This window comes from Rhinoderma darwinii, chromosome 2 (assembly GCF_050947455.1).
Source record: "Rhinoderma darwinii isolate aRhiDar2 chromosome 2, aRhiDar2.hap1, whole genome shotgun sequence".
NCBI classification, from domain to species: Eukaryota; Metazoa; Chordata; class Amphibia; order Anura; family Rhinodermatidae; genus Rhinoderma; species Rhinoderma darwinii.
Window position 1 is genome coordinate 306,545,951 of NC_134688.1, and position 17,016 is coordinate 306,562,966.

At 44.6% G+C, this 17,016-nt stretch overlaps 1 protein-coding gene across 3 annotated transcripts in view; it reads right to left on the reverse strand.

Moving 5' to 3' along the window:
- Nucleotides 1-5,382: 5,382 nt before the first annotated feature.
- The window catches only part of PPARD (peroxisome proliferator activated receptor delta), a 53,010-nt gene continuing 41,376 nt past the window's right edge, over nucleotides 5,383-17,016 (reverse strand). For 2 of the 3 annotated variants that reach the window (XM_075853518.1, XM_075853519.1), the window contains one exon: nucleotides 5,383-7,931. In XM_075853518.1, the coding sequence (XP_075709633.1) occupies nucleotides 7,684-7,931 (248 nt within the window). In that variant the 3' untranslated portion in view covers nucleotides 5,383-7,683. The remainder of the gene's footprint in view (nucleotides 7,932-17,016) is intronic. The other variant, XM_075853520.1, reaches the window with a different exon arrangement.

Sequence of the window (17,016 nt, forward strand, 5' to 3'; positions counted from 1 at the left end):
GACCCCTATAGCTACGCCAGTGCTTGATCCTGAGGAAGGTGAGAGCTCAGCCGAAAACGACACGGGGGGAACTTGTTAATGATCTCAAGGCAGCTGGGACCACAGTCACCAAGAAAACCATTGGTAACACATTACGCCGTAATGGATTAAAATCCTGCAGTGCCCGCAAGGTCCCCCTGCTCAAGAAGGCACATGTACAGGACCGTCTGAAGTTTGCAAATGAACGTCTGGATGATTCTGAGAGTGCTTGGGAGAAGGTGCTGTGGTCAGATGAGACTAAAATTGAGCTCTTTGGCATTAACTCAACTCGCCGTGTTTGGAGGAAGAGAAATGCTGCCTATGACCCAAAGAACACCATCCCCACTGTCAAGCATGGAGGTGGAAACATTATGTTTTGGGGGTGTTTCTCTGCTAAGCGCACAGGACTACTTCACCGCATCAATGGGAGAATGGATGGAGCCATGTACCGTCAAATCCTGAGAGACAACCTCCTTCCCTCCACCAGGACATTAAAAATGGCTTGTGGCTGGGTCTTCCAGCACGACAATGACCCGAAACATACAGCCAAGGCAACAAAGGAGTGGCTCAAAAAGAAGCACATTAAAGTCATGGAGTGGCCTAGCCAGTCTCCAGACCTTAATCCCATCGAAAACTTATGGAGGGAGCTGAAGATCCGAGTTGCCAAGCGACAGCCTCGAAATCTTAATGATTTACAGATGATCTGCAAAGAGGAGTGGGCCAAAATTCCATCTAACAACCTCATAATCAACTACAAAAAAACGTCTGCCTGCTGTGTGTAAAGGATCTGCCAGACACAACTTCTGAGTCGACACCCATAGTTAATCAGTCTGCACCTGCTTCTATGTCTGAGACTGACTCCATCTTCCACCACCCAGGATGGCAGGCTTAGGAGTGGGAGAGCCTATCACAGCCTGGCCAGACGGAGCTAGCTCCCGCCCTCTGTCTATTTATACCTGCCTTTCCTGTTCCTCCTTGCTTGTGATTCTTCTCTGCTGGTTTCCTGGCCCTGCTGCAGCTTCTTGAACTACTGATCCTCTGCTTGTGATTGACCTTGGCTTTACTGACCACTCTTCTGCTCTGCGTTTTTGTACCTCGCTCATCTCCTGGTTTGACTCGGCTCGTTCACTTCGCTTGTTGCTCACGGTGTCCCCGTGGGCAGCTTCCCCATTTCCCTGGCTTCTTTGTACCCTTGTCTGTTTGTCTGTCGTGCACCTATTGAGTGTAGGGACTGTCGCCCAGTTGTACCCCGTCGCCTAGGGCGGGTCGTTGCAAGTAGGCAGGGACTGAGTGGCAGGTAGATTAGGGCTCAGTTGTCTGTCTCCCTACCCCAACATTACATAATCACAAGCCCATATACCTAGTCTACCCTGGTCCCTGACACTACTATGGACCCCCTTCGGACCCTGGCTCAGCAAATGCAGGGCCTCTCCCTACAGGTCCAGGCCCTGGCTCAGAGGGACAACCAGCCTGATGCTACCCTGGTAGTGCCCCTCAACTCACCTCTTGAACCCCACCTCAAGTTGCCTGACCGGTTCTCAGGTGACCGGAAGACTTTTTTCTCCTTTCGGGAGAGTTGTAGGCTCTATTTTCGCTTAAAGCTGTGTTTACACAACCTATTTTCAGGCGTAAACGAGGCGTATTATGCATCTTTTTTTGCCTGAAAATACGGCTCCAATACGTCGGCAAACATCTGCCCATTCATTTGAATGGGTTTGCCGACGTACTGTGCAGACGACCTGTCATTAAGGCTGGGTTCACACGACCTATTTTCAGACGTAAACGAGGCGAATTATGCCTCGTTTTACGTCTGAAAATAGGGCTACAATACGTCGGCAAACATCTGCCCATTCATTGGAATGGGTTTGCCGACGTACTGTGCCGACGACCTGTAATTTACGCGTCGTCGTTTGACAGCTGTCAAAAGACGACTCGTAAAATTACAGCCTCGTCAAAAGAAGTGCAGGACACTTCTTGGGATGTTTTTGGAGCCGTTTTCTCATAGACTCTATTGAAAACAGCTCCAAAAACGGCCGAAAAAACGGCGCGAAAACGCAGCGAAAAACGTGAGTTTCTCAAAAAACGTCTGAAAATCAGGTGCTATTTTCCCTTGAAAACAGCTCCGTATTTTCAGACGTTTTTGGCTCAGCGTGTGAACATACCCTTACGAGTCGTCGTTTGACAGCTGTCAAAAGACGACGCGTAAAATTACAGCCTCGTCAAAAGAAGTGCAGGACACTTCTTAGGACGTTTTTGCAGCCGTTTTCTCATAGACTCTATTGAAAACAGCTCCAAAAACGGCCGAAAAAACGGCACGAAAACGGCGCGAAAAACGCAGTGAGAAACGTGAGTTGCTCAAAAAACGTCTGAAAATCAGGTGCTGTTTTCCCTTGAAAACAGCTCCGTATTTTCAGAAGTTTTTTGCTCAGTGTGTGAACATACCCTAAAGCCCCACTCCTCTGGTTCTGAGAGCCAGCGGGTGTGTATAATTATGTCCCGGCTCCAGGACGGGCCCCAAGAATGGGCCTTCTCCTTGGCTCCTGACGCCCCTGAACTTTCCTCCGTTGATCTTTTCTTTTCTGCTCTCGGGCTCATTTAAGACGAGACTGACAAGACTGCCTTTGCCGAGAGTCAGCTGGTGACCTTACGTCAGGGTAAGAGACCTGTTGAGGAGTATTGTTCTGACTTTAGGAAGTGGTGCGTAGCTTCTCGGTGGAATGACCCTGCCTTAAGGTGCCAGTTTAGATTGGGTCTGTCGAACGCCCTGAAAGACCTGCTAGTTAGCTATCCCTCTTCTGACTCCCTAGATCAGGTTATGGCTATAGCGGTACAACTCGTTCTTCCACGGAAGACTCGGAGGTACCTATGCAACTCGGGGCCTCCGTGTCCCCCCAACAACGTAGAGAGTTCCGCAGGAAGAATGGTCTCTGCTTCTACTGTGGGGATGACAAGCATCAAGTGAACAACTGTCCTAGGCGTAAGAATAAGCAGCCAGAAGAACTTCCGCGCCTAAGTAACCATCGGGGAGGTCACTTGGGCGCACAGGTATTTCCCGTAAATATGAAACGTAATAAAATCTTGCTTCCCTTTCAGGTCTCTTTTGGTGGTAGGTCTGCTACCGGCAGTGCCTTCGTGGATTCAGGGTCTTCTGCTAATATTATGTCTGTGGAATTTGCTATGTCTCTAGCTATGCCATTGATTGATTTGCCTAAACCTGTCCCGGTAGTGGGTATCGACTCCACTCCTCTTGCTAATGGTTATTTTACACAGCATACCCCTGTTTTTGAACTCCTTGTTGGCTCCATGCATTTGGAGCAGTGCTCTGTACTGGTGATGCAGGGATTATCGTCCGATTTGGTTTTAGGCCTTCCCTGGTTGCAGTTGCATAATCCCACGTTTGACTGGAATACTGGGGATCTTACCAAATGGGGTAATGAATGCATGACGTCATGTTTTTCTGTTAATTCTATTTCTCTCCCTGAGGAGGTGAACACTCTACCCGAGTTTGTTCAGGACTTCGCTGATGTTTTCTCTAAAGAGGCCTCCGAAGTGTTACCACCTCATAGAGAATACGATTGCGCAATTGGTTTGGTACCAGGAGCTAAGCTCCCTAAGGGTAGGATATTTAATCTCTCTTGTCCCGAACGTGAAGCCATGAGAGAGTATATCCAGGAATGCCTGGCCAAGGGTTACATTCGCCCCTCTACTTCTCCGGTAGGTGCTGGCTTCTTCTTCGTAGGGAAGAAGGATGGTGGTCTTAGGCCATGCATTGACTACCGAAACTTGAATAAGGTCACTGTAAGGAACCAGTATCCCCTTCCTTGGATTCCTGATCTCTTCAATCAGGTTCAGGGGGCCCAATGGTTCTCTAAGTTTGATCTATGGGGGGCTTATAACCTTATCCGCATCAAAGAGGGGGATGAGTGGAAGACTGTGTTTAACACGCCCGAAGGTAATTTCGAATACCTCGTCATGCCCTTTGGGTTGTGTAATGCTCCCGCAGTCTTCCAGAATTTCTCACATCTGGCAGCAAACGAAGTCCGTGATTCTTCAGGTAGTTGATTGCTTGAAAGAATATGCCGATAAGAAGAGAAGGTTTCCTCCTCCGTTTCTCCCTGGAGTCAAGGTCACGTACGTTAAGATCAACATGACTACTTGTCTAGCTTCCGGGAGGTTCTGGTTTTACTTGTTGAGCCTATCCAACTTCTCTTTCTTCCTGTCAGATGTAAGGATGGAGTATTTATACCTGGCTTCCTCCCCTTTTTCTTTGCTTGTGAATTTCCTGCTTTCCCTGTGTTTGATCAAGCTACTGACTATACCCTGTACCACGGCTTGTCTCTGGATTACCTCTTGCTTTCTGATTTGGACTTTCTGATAGCGGCTGGTTCTGACCTCTGCTATTCCTGATATCCCCTAGCTGTGTGAGTTGGATTCTCTGTTTACCCTCTGACTGTCTTGCTACCTGTTCTTTTATTGCCTGTATTGCACCTCTTATCCAACACTGAACTCTGTTAAAACAACCTGGGTTCTATGCAGCAAAAACCAACCTGCCTTGCGGTAGGCTCTGGAGAACATTATAGAGTAGCCTTAGACTCTGTTGATCAGAGTTGTGACGGATTTGGGGTTGCAGATTTATTTGCATGCTCACTCCCAACAGTCTCCAGCAGCCTTTGGGGAATCGCTCCCATAGCAATTCCATAAACTTCCACCCTGGGAATTTCTCAACTAGCGATTCCATAACAGGGTACCACTGTAAAGTTCCATAACCAATCCCTATGCACGCTGGACTTTAAAAAGGACTCTGCCCCTTTTCTCCTTGCCTGAGCGTTGTTGTGTCTGCCCTTGTTCGTCATTGCAAATGGTTCCTTAGTTGTATCCTGTATCCAGTGTTCCCATTTCCTGTACCCCGTATCCCGTTTGTTCCAGTGCGAAGCCTAGTGTCGGAGTCGAGTGTATCATCTGTGCCTAGTGTCATCTGTGCCAAATTTCATCTGTGCCAAATGTCATCTGTGCCAAGTATCATCTGTGACAAGTGTCATCTGTGCCAATTGTCTGCTACGCCATGTGCCTGCTACGCCAAATCTTCTATCGAGGTACTCTTGTCCTAAAGACTATAATTATTGTTGTTTGGCCAGCTGCTACTCCTCTACGGCGGAGCGGCCTAGTGGGAACACATGCCCCATGGCTGTGACAATTCCCCACCAACCTTCTCACTGAGACATGTCTGACTAAAACCATGCCCATAATTGCAGAGCAGTTAAGTCTGTACAGTGCTAACATCTTGCACATTTTATTATTTACTAGGTAAGCCCAAAGTGTGTGCCAATGTCAATTACAATAAACAAAAATGCATGAGACAAGGGATTTAAAATAGAAAAACAAGTATAATAATTTTATTGCAGATCCCATGGCACATACAAAGAATGTTTTTACACTTTACAGTCAATATTCAATATTATTAGATGATTGTTAATATTTACTGCTTCATGCATCTCATTATTATGTTGTATATAACACTGTGAGCACATGGTACATATTTAAGAGCTACGTGTTACTATATGTAATATAGTAAGGCTGGGTTCGCACACCCTATTTACGGACATAATCCGGGTATTTTAGCCTCGAATTACGTCCGAAAATACTGCTCCAAAGCGTCGGCAAACATCTGCCCATTCATTTGAATGGGCTTTACGATGTTCTGTGCCGACGGTCACTTTTTTTACGCGCCGCTGTCAAAAGACGGCGTGTAAAAAAGATGTCCGCATCAAAGAAGTGCCTGTCACTTCTTGAGACGTAATTGGAGCCGTTTTCCATTGACTCCATGGAAAAACAGCTCCAATTACGTCCGTAATGGACACAGCGAAAAGCACCTGCACATGCATGTTTTCTCCTGAAAACAGCTCCGTAATTTCAGCCGTAACGGAGGCTGCCGTGTGAACATACCCAAACAGGTAAAATGAATTGAGATACTCACAATCATTGCTTATATTAAATGTCCACCCTTGTATACACTTTTGTTTATCGTTATATAAATAGGTCCAAATTTCTGTGCTGATTAATTTATTAACCGATCCAGGACCGGGCTATTTTGAGCCTTCAGGACCAGACACCATTTAGCCATTTTTACCACGCGTTAGTTAAACGGCTATAACTTTTTTATTTGTTGGGCTAGCGATGTGATTTTTGCAATGTTTTTTTCGTAGACAATGTTGGTTTATTTTTTATCATTTTGCTAAAAAAATTTTTGCTATTTTAGAATTTCTAGGCTTAAAGTTTGAAAATAATAGTTAAAAAAAAATATGCTTTTTTACTTTTCAGCTAAGTTTTCTGGTAATAATTTAGTTTTACCCTAAAGTAGAAATTTTATTTGTGATTGTATATTACATGTCTATTTTAGGGTTATTGGGTCAGGGATAGCATTACGAAAATGATTGCCGGGGGGAATGTTTATCTTGGGCTGGATTTTTAAACCTGCTTCTATCTTCTCCTCAGAGTCCGAGACCCGACATTCAGCTGCCAGATCACTTGGGGAGAAGGCGAAAACCACATGGTAAATACTCTATGGTGCGAGTTTAAAGGACCCTGACCGCTGGATGTTTTTATAGAGCCACATTCCCAGAATACATATACACATAAATGAAAAAGACAATTCGCTGGCTGCCTGCAGCCACTACTAAAGGAAGCTTATGAGCTAACTGCATCCTGTTATATATTGAACTCAATAAGACAGTATACAGTAATCTGTAGTGGCACCTGCAGGCAGCCAGCATGTCAGTCTTTAAATCTGTCTGTGCAGAGGTTTTACATTTCTGACCGGTATAAACATATAGAAACGAGTCACCAGAAATTAATCTCTCTCTCTCTGCTGTCTCTGAGCTTGAATAGAGCGGCGGTTGAGCACATGACTCACTGTCTATGAGAATGACGGAAACACCTGAGTGATTTCTATAAGCTTTAACACAAAATAAGAGAAACAATATGGGAATTAACTCTGGATGGCAACATATTTTTGGTGCACTGTGCGGTAAAATAGACATTCTCTATTGAGCTCTATGTCTATCAGTGCTAAAGGTAAAAACTGGCAAAAAGTTGCCTATTCTGATTTTTCCTTATGGAAAAAGGATACTTTTTTAATTTTTCAATTGTGGAGGGAGGAAAACAGGAGACTGTTATTTCCCAAATAGGAGACTCTAGAACTTCATTAGATAGAAATGCCCTAAATAATAATTTTAGAGAGGCAATGGGGTTGGGAAGTTAACTTTCCTCTCGATATGAAGCTGACCTTCATATTTGAATGTCCTTGTAAAGAAATGTAATGCTATTTTCAATGCTATTTTGGAAAACTGTTTCACACAAAAAATAAAAAAAAAATAAAAAAAAAAAATATATATATATATATATATATATGTACTGTATATATGAGTATATGTTTTATGCTAAGTAATTTGGATTGAGAAAACATAACATCATTATATGGGTGGTCCCCTGAAATTTGTAACGTTCATGAATACTGAACACTGTCTTATTTGGGCATTATCAAATTTTTGTGCAAATCCGTAAGTGCTACCGTATGATAAAATGTAGTTATGCTTCATTGTTAGGGTACAAGTTCAGGTATAAATAAGGAATCAATATATATATGCATGTTAGTGTTACATGTTATAGTTAGTACATGTCTCTATAGATCTCCTGTAGCAGTGGATGCAGTGAAGCACTGGATTCAGTACGTTTTATACTCTGTACAAGATCTGCATGCTCAGTCACCAGTTGGCGCAGATCAGCCATCTTGTGTAAGAGTTTTGGAAAAAGGAAGGGAGCATCCGGATGAGATGTCTGCAGATGACGCCTGAGAGCACTTAGAATTCTTTCTTGGATGTCTTCTACCTGGGAGGCGCTCATGAGGCCTGGGCGGTCTGGAAATGGAGAGAAAATTAAGAAATTGTTTAGACTTTTTCAAAAAGAAAAACAGTAATAAGAAGGAACATTATATCTTCAATAATAAGTTTGGAAAAGAAGAGATCAAGGGACAGATGTAAAAGTAATTTACCGATGCTGATATTAGTTAAATGAATATAACTGACATGCTAGATAAGTTAATAGCAGATTGAATGGTGGCATAAGATTACCTGTAATGTTACATAGTTTTGGAGAAGAAAGAATTCTACGCAATGGGGTCATATGGACTCACATGACTCCCACACACCTTTCATGAAGTCGTAAATCCAGTAATCCAGTCAGTAAGATCTACACAAATGAGCACCATATGGTAGCTTATGTACACCTAAAAAAGCATAGACTCAAAAGAGTTACAGTATTGTAACTCTACTTTCATATAAAACCTCTAATATTCACACACACAGCGTTATGCTGCACTTTTGTGTTTTTCATAGAATTTAAATGTAATTTTCAACTGCGTTATTTGATGTTTTTTTTTTTTAGTCCAGCCAGATGTTACATTTAAGTGTATAGTAAGATATAAAGTGCACTGCACTCAACTACGTTTTTGTATACGCCTTTTATAAAGGGAATTTTGTGGCCAGTGGCAATTTTTTCCAAAAGCAGCATGCTGTGGGTAGTGGGTTTTTTTCAGCCATTTCTCCCACAGGCTTCTCTATAGGACTTTAAAAATGGCAGAAAAGCATATACAAAATTATACTAGGTTTAAAAACGCCACCAAAAACAGTTACGGAATTCTGTGCGAAAATTCTGCAGCGTTTACAGTTGCAGCAAAGTGGATGAAATTTAGAAAATCTCATGCCCACGCTGTGGAGAAAACGCAGCGTAAACGTTAATTAATTGGCCTTCGGTGCAGAATTGAATTCCCCAGCATGTCAATTTATGCTGCGTTTTTGTTGATTTTCTGTTGCGGGTTTTCCCCATTGAATTCAATGGGGATGCAAAACCTGCAACAGAAAGCCAATTATTGTGGCGGAGTTGTAGCAAATCCGCCGCAAAGATCGCAACTCAGGAAAAAAAAAATCATACTTGCACAGAAGTATCTCCTTCTTCCTGCAGTCCGGCCTCCTGGGATGACATTTCATCCCATGTGACCGCTGCAGCGAATAACCGGCTGCAGCGTCACATGGCCTGCAATGTCATCCTAGGAGGCCGGACTATGTGCAGAGAAGAGGGAGGGGGTGAGTATGATCGTTTTTTTCTCCCAACCGCTTTTTCCGGGGCAGAAATTCTGTTCTAAAAACCGCACGACAATGTGGTAAGATCTTCTGGAAGCAATGTACTGCGGGTTCCAGGTCGGATACACTGTGATTTTTACGTAGCGAATCCGACCCGTAGGAATCCGGTCTTATACTTTACAAAACGCTGGCATTTTAACCTGCATTTTTTTTTCGTGCACTCTTAGGCCCTGTTCACAAGGAGTTTTTTTGCCGCGGAAACCGTGGCAAAAACTGCGGCAGAGAAATGGACGAATATTGCCTCCTATGGATTTCAATGGGAAGTGGTGGCGTTCTTTTCCTGCGAGCAAAAAAAAAACGCTTGCGGGAAAAAGAAGCGACATGCCCTATCTTGAGGCGTTTTCTGCCACATAAACTCCATTGAAATCAACACATTTATCGACAAAAAACGCTTGGGGTTATTCTCTCTCTGTCTGTGGAATAAATAGAAAAAAAAAAAGGCTAAAAAAACTGCGACAAAATACAGCTTCAAAAATCGCGGCAAAAAACGTATGTGGTGGAAAACCACTTCAAAATAACTGGAGCTGATTTTTCCAGGCAGAATTTTAAGGCCTAAAATGTCAGAAAATATCTATGTATGAGGAGGCCAAAGGGATTTTTTTGTTTAACCCTTTCACGCCGCAGCCCTTTTTCAGATTTTCATTTTCGTTTTTCCCTCCCCACATTCCAAAGGCTATAACGCCTTTATTTTTCCGTCGATATAGTACTATGAGGGCTTGATTTTTGCGGGACAAGTTGTAGTTTTTTGTAGCACCATTTATTTTGCCGTATAATGTACTAGGAAACGGGAAAAAAATTATTTGTGGGGTCGAAAATGAAAAAAACAGCGATTCCGCCATGGTTATTTGCGCGCCATTTTTACGGAATTCACTGTACAATTAAAACAACATATTAATTTTATTCTATGGGTCAATATGATTACGCCGATACCAAATATGTGTAGGTTTTTCTATATTTTACTACTTTTACAAGTAAAAACCTAAGTGTAAAAAAGAAAATTTATTTTGCCAAATTCCGAGAGCCGTAACGTCTTTATTTTTCCGTCGATTAAGTGGTATAAGGGCTTATTTTTTGCGGGATAAGCTGTAGTTTTTAATAATACCATTTTGGTGTAAATTTTAATCACTTTTTATTTAATTTTTTGTGGGAAATTAGGTGAGCAAAAAAATTGAGATTCTGGCGTTTACAATTTTTTTTTTTTACGGCGTTCACCGTGCGGGTTAAATAATGATATATTGTGATAGTCCAGACTTTTACAGACGCGGTGATACCAATTATGTTTATTTATTTAATTTTTTACTATGCTCTAGGGGGAAAATTGGAAAAGGGGGGTTTTTTGAACTTTTAATATTTATTTTTTTTTACACAAAAAAAACAACTTTATTTAACTCATTTTTACATTTTTTATTAGTCCCCCTAGGGGACTTCAACCAGCGATCGTTAGATCGCTTGCACAATATACTGCAATACTAATGTATTGCAGTATATTGTGATTCTGACAGTCTCCTATGAAGCCCTGCCGGAGTACCAAGATGGCGGACCTGGGGGACTTCGTCAGACCCCCAGGCAGCCATGTGAACCAACGGCTCCCCCCGATCTCGCCGCGGGGGGGCCGTTGAGACGTTACAGGGGGTCGCCCCCCTGTTTTTAGTAATTTTAAATGCTGCGATCTCTATTGAACGCGGCATTTAACGGGTTAAACAAGCGCGATCCCGCTCGTAACCCGGAAGTGTCGGCTGTAACACACAGCCGACACACTCGCTCTATGGAGCGGACTCAGCCCGTGAGCCCGCTCCATATTGCCCCACCCGGCGTGCGCCGTATATATACGGCGGATGTCGGGAAGGGGTTAATGTAAGTAAAGATCAACTTTTGTTTACAGCTGAGGGGCAGATACAACTACATTCAGTTTACATTTCAGTATCTATGTGATACATTCTACTTATCCGTTATGCACACGACAGGGTATCCTGTCAAAAAACGTCTGTCACACGGCCGCAGTAGGAAGAATAGACCCCAAATTGGGCTATTCACATGACCGAATTTTTGAAACCCGGCCATCAAAAAATGGGACATGCCCTGTTTTCGGCCGTTCTCCCGGTCAGCCCGTCTCCCATAGAAGTCTATTGGGCCGGGTAATACACGGCCATCACTGGAATGTGCTCCAAGTGATGGCCGGGGATTGGGCATTCCGCTCCAGCAGAAGTCCCTGCCTTCACTGTCCATATATGGACACAGTGACATCAGGGACTTCTGAAGCGGAATCCCCACCGCTGTGGCCGGGGATTCCGATCCAGGAGAAGTCCCTCATTTCACCGTCCATATATGGACAGTGAAGTGAGGGACTTCTCCTGGAGCCTTCCCCTACAGGAAAGTAGGGGGGGTGGCATCAATCGTAGTTGACTATGTACAAGGGGTCTGTGTAGCACTACCTACAGGGGGGGCTTTATGGCATTACCTACAGGGGGACGGTGTGGCCTTACCTACAGGGGGGCTGCGTAGCATTACCTACAAGGGGCTGCGTGGCATTACCTACAGGTCGCCGCGTGGCATTACCTACAGGGGGCTGTGTGGCACTACCTACAGGGGGGCTGTGTGGCACTACCTACAGGGGGGCTGTGTGGCACTACCTACAGGGGGGCTGTGTGGCATTACCTACAGGGGGGCTGTGTGGCATTACCTACAAGGGGGGCTGTGTGGCACTACCTACAGGGGGGCTGTGGCAGTATCTACAGAGGGCAGTGTGTGGAATTATCTACAGAGGCAAGTGTGTGGCAAAAAATGTACAAATGAAATTCATCCGATTTTTAAACGGACAGGGAAAAAAACCAGATGCAAAACGGGTCAAAATCGGCCTCCTGGGATGACATTTCATCCCATGTGACCGCTGCAGCGAATAACCGGCTGCAGCGTCACATGGCCTGCAATGTCATCCTAGGAGGCCGGACTATGTGCAGAGAAGAGGGAGGGGGTGAGTATGATCGTTTTTTTCTCCCAACCGCTTTTTCCGGGGCAGAAATTCTGTTCTAAAAACCGCACGACAATGTGGTAAGATCTTCTGGAAGCAATGTACTGCGGGTTCCAGGTCGGATACACTGTGATTTTTACGTAGCGAATCCGACCCGTAGGAATCCGGTCTTATACTTTACAAAACGCTGGCATTTTAACCTGCATTTTTTTTTCGTGCACTCTTAGGCCCTGTTCACAAGGAGTTTTTTTTGCCGCGGAAACCGTGGCAAAAACTGCGGCAGAGAAATGGACGAATATTGCCTCCTATGGATTTCAATGGGAAGTGGTGGCGTTCTTTTCCTGCGAGCAAAAAAAAAACGCTTGCGGGAAAAAGAAGCGACATGCCCTATCTTGAGGCGTTTTCTGCCACATAAACTCCATTGAAATCAACACATTTATCGACAAAAAACGCTTGGGGTTATTCTCTCTCTGTCTGTGGAATAAATAGAAAAAAAAAAAGGCTAAAAAAACTGCGACAAAATACAGCTTCAAAAATCGCGGCAAAAAACGTATGTGGTGGAAAACCACTTCAAAATAACTGGAGCTGATTTTTCCAGGCAGAATTTTAAGGCCTAAAATGTCAGAAAATATCTATGTATGAGGAGGCCAAAGGGATTTTTTTGTTTAACCCTTTCACGCCGCAGCCCTTTTTCAGATTTTCATTTTCGTTTTTCCCTCCCCACATTCCAAAGGCTATAACGCCTTTATTTTTCCGTCGATATAGTACTATGAGGGCTTGATTTTTGCGGGACAAGTTGTAGTTTTTTGTAGCACCATTTATTTTGCCGTATAATGTACTAGGAAACGGGAAAAAAATTATTTGTGGGGTCGAAAATGAAAAAAACAGCGATTCCGCCATGGTTATTTGCGCGCCATTTTTACGGAATTCACTGTACAATTAAAACAACATATTAATTTTATTCTATGGGTCAATATGATTACGCCGATACCAAATATGTGTAGGTTTTTCTATATTTTACTACTTTTACAAGTAAAAACCTAAGTGTAAAAAAGAAAATTTATTTTGCCAAATTCCGAGAGCCGTAACGTCTTTATTTTTCCGTCGATTAAGTGGTATAAGGGCTTATTTTTTGCGGGATAAGCTGTAGTTTTTAATAATACCATTTTGGTGTAAATTTTAATCACTTTTTATTTAATTTTTTGTGGGAAATTAGGTGAGCAAAAAAATTGAGATTCTGGCGTTTACAATTTTTTTTTTTTACGGCGTTCACCGTGCGGGTTAAATAATGATATATTGTGATAGTCCAGACTTTTACAGACGCGGTGATACCAATTATGTTTATTTATTTAATTTTTTACTATGCTCTAGGGGGAAAATTGGAAAAGGGGGGTTTTTTGAACTTTTAATATTTATTTTTTTTTACACAAAAAAAACAACTTTATTTAACTCATTTTTACATTTTTTATTAGTCCCCCTAGGGGACTTCAACCAGCGATCGTTAGATCGCTTGCACAATATACTGCAATACTAATGTATTGCAGTATATTGTGATTCTGACAGTCTCCTATGAAGCCCTGCCGGAGTACCAAGATGGCGGACCTGGGGGACTTCGTCAGACCCCCAGGCAGCCATGTGAACCAACGGCTCCCCCCGATCTCGCCGCGGGGGGGCCGTTGAGACGTTACAGGGGGTCGCCCCCCTGTTTTTAGTAATTTTAAATGCTGCGATCTCTATTGAACGCGGCATTTAACGGGTTAAACAAGCGCGATCCCGCTCGTAACCCGGAAGTGTCGGCTGTAACACACAGCCGACACACTCGCTCTATGGAGCGGACTCAGCCCGTGAGCCCGCTCCATATTGCCCCACCCGGCGTGCGCCGTATATATACGGCGGATGTCGGGAAGGGGTTAATGTAAGTAAAGATCAACTTTTGTTTACAGCTGAGGGGCAGATACAACTACATTCAGTTTACATTTCAGTATCTATGTGATACATTCTACTTATCCGTTATGCACACGACAGGGTATCCTGTCAAAAAACGTCTGTCACACGGCCGCAGTAGGAAGAATAGACCCCAAATTGGGCTATTCACATGACCGAATTTTTGAAACCCGGCCATCAAAAAATGGGACATGCCCTGTTTTCGGCCGTTCTCCCGGTCAGCCCGTCTCCCATAGAAGTCTATTGGGCCGGGTAATACACGGCCATCACTGGAATGTGCTCCAAGTGATGGCCGGGGATTGGGCATTCCGCTCCAGCAGAAGTCCCTGCCTTCACTGTCCATATATGGACACAGTGACATCAGGGACTTCTGAAGCGGAATCCCCACCGCTGTGGCCGGGGATTCCGATCCAGGAGAAGTCCCTCATTTCACCGTCCATATATGGACAGTGAAGTGAGGGACTTCTCCTGGAGCCTTCCCCTACAGGAAAGTAGGGGGGGTGGCATCAATCGTAGTTGACTATGTACAAGGGGTCTGTGTAGCACTACCTACAGGGGGGGCTTTATGGCATTACCTACAGGGGGACGGTGTGGCCTTACCTACAGGGGGGCTGCGTAGCATTACCTACAAGGGGCTGCGTGGCATTACCTACAGGTCGCCGCGTGGCATTACCTACAGGGGGCTGTGTGGCACTACCTACAGGGGGGCTGTGTGGCACTACCTACAGGGGGGCTGTGTGGCACTACCTACAGGGGGGCTGTGTGGCATTACCTACAGGGGGGCTGTGTGGCATTACCTACAAGGGGGGCTGTGTGGCACTACCTACAGGGGGGCTGTGGCAGTATCTACAGAGGGCAGTGTGTGGAATTATCTACAGAGGCAAGTGTGTGGCAAAAAATGTACAAATGAAATTCATCCGATTTTTAAACGGACAGGGAAAAAAACCAGATGCAAAACGGGTCAAAATCGGCCGTTAAAAACAGCAACACGGCCCGGAACAGAATCGGAACGGATGCAAGACGGCCGGGAAAAACGTCCCAAAACAGCCGTTTTTATCGGCCAACACTCGGACCCTGTCGTGTGAATAAGGCCTTACACTAAGGCGGGATTCACACGAACGGGTCGTTCCCGAGCCCGAGTGCCGGCCGGTAAAATCGGCCATTCTGCCCGGCCGGTTTGCATCAAGTTTTGCATCCGTGCCGGGCCGGGCAGATCCGGACAGTGACATCAGCGGCAACTCCTGAAGGGGAATCCCCATGTGTTCGGGGATTCCGCTTCAGGAGTTTCCCCTGATGTCACTGCCCAGATATGGACAGAGACATCAAGCGCTCTGTCCAGGAGCGGAATCCCTGAAAACACGGGGATTCCGCTCCTTCAAGGAGCTAAAGTGCGGCTAGCACATAGCAGAGCGGAGAGGGGAGATACCTGCTCTGCTATAGCGGCGTCGCTACGGCAGTAGCAGCCGCAGCAGCAGCAGCTGCTGCTACTAGCGGCGCCATCGAAGGTGTCGCCGGGCCAGGAAAACAAGCAGGGGACGGGAGCTAGCGCAGCGCTCTCTTCCACCTGCTGTACACCCCGGCCCTGCCACACAGTGTTAAGCCATGCCATTCGTCAGCATGGCATCAACTCCTCCTCCTCACATGCACTCTGCGCTGTGAGGAGGAGGAGATAGAGCGCAAGCGCCGGGAAACCCGGCCATCACTCGGAACACATTCCGGTGATGGCCGTGTAATACCCGGCCCCATAGACTTCTATGGGAGCCGGGCGGCCGGGTACCCGGGCGAAGATAGAGCATGTCCTATTTTTTGACGGCCGGATTTCCCGGCCGTCAAAAAATCGGTCGTGTGAATAGCCCCATTAGGGGTCTATTATTCCTAATGCAGCCGGGTACCGGCCGATTTATGAACGGCCGGCACCCGGCCGGGAAACCCTGCCGTGTGAATGAGGCCTAATAGCATTGTAGAAAAGTAAAATCAGCACTAGGGAGGGATTTGTGCTGATGATGTATCTAGTTATATAATAATAAATAAATGTAGGCAATTCCCAATATGAATGGCCAAATAGTAATACAAATTAAGGTATGTTCACACAGAGTTTTTTGCAGGCAGAAAATTCTGCCTCAAAATTCCTTCGTGACATTTTTCTCCCGCGGCCGTTGAGCGCCGCGGGCAAAAAACGCTGCGAGATACGCTTTCTCTGCCTCCCATTGATGTCAATGGGAGGTCAGAAACGTAAATGCGCGAAGATAGGGCATGTTGCTTCTTTTTCCCGCGAGACGGTTTTTCCGCTCCTCACTGAATAAACTTTATTTACGAAAAAACAGAAAAACCCCTTTTACCCCTTAGTGACCAGACTATTTCAGGCCCTAATGACCAAGCAATTATTTTTTCCGTTTTTTCAAAGAGCTATAACTTTTTTATTTTTCTGTCGACATAGCTGTATGAGGACTTGTTTTTTTGCGGCATTAGTTGTACTTTTTAATGGCACCATTTTGGGGTACATATCATTTTCTGATTAACTTTTATTAACTTTTTTTGGTGGGAATAGAAAAAAAAATGAAATTCTGCCCTTGTTCTATGCGTTTTAAATTCACGCCGTTCACTGTGCGGTGTAAATAACATGTTATCTTTATTTTATGGGTCGGTACAATTACAACAATACCACATACGTTGAAATATAAGGACTTACCGGGTTAGGTAGATAGTTAGGCGTCAATTAACAAGTGTCCAATACGCCTCGTTATATATAAATAATGTAGCAAACTTCATTATATCATAGAAAACTTAGAGAAAAAGAAGTCATTACGCCATAGATGTAGTGAAAAAATTAACATATTTTATTGGGACATACAACATAAAGGGTATTACATAAAATTCAAAAACAGATCCGAA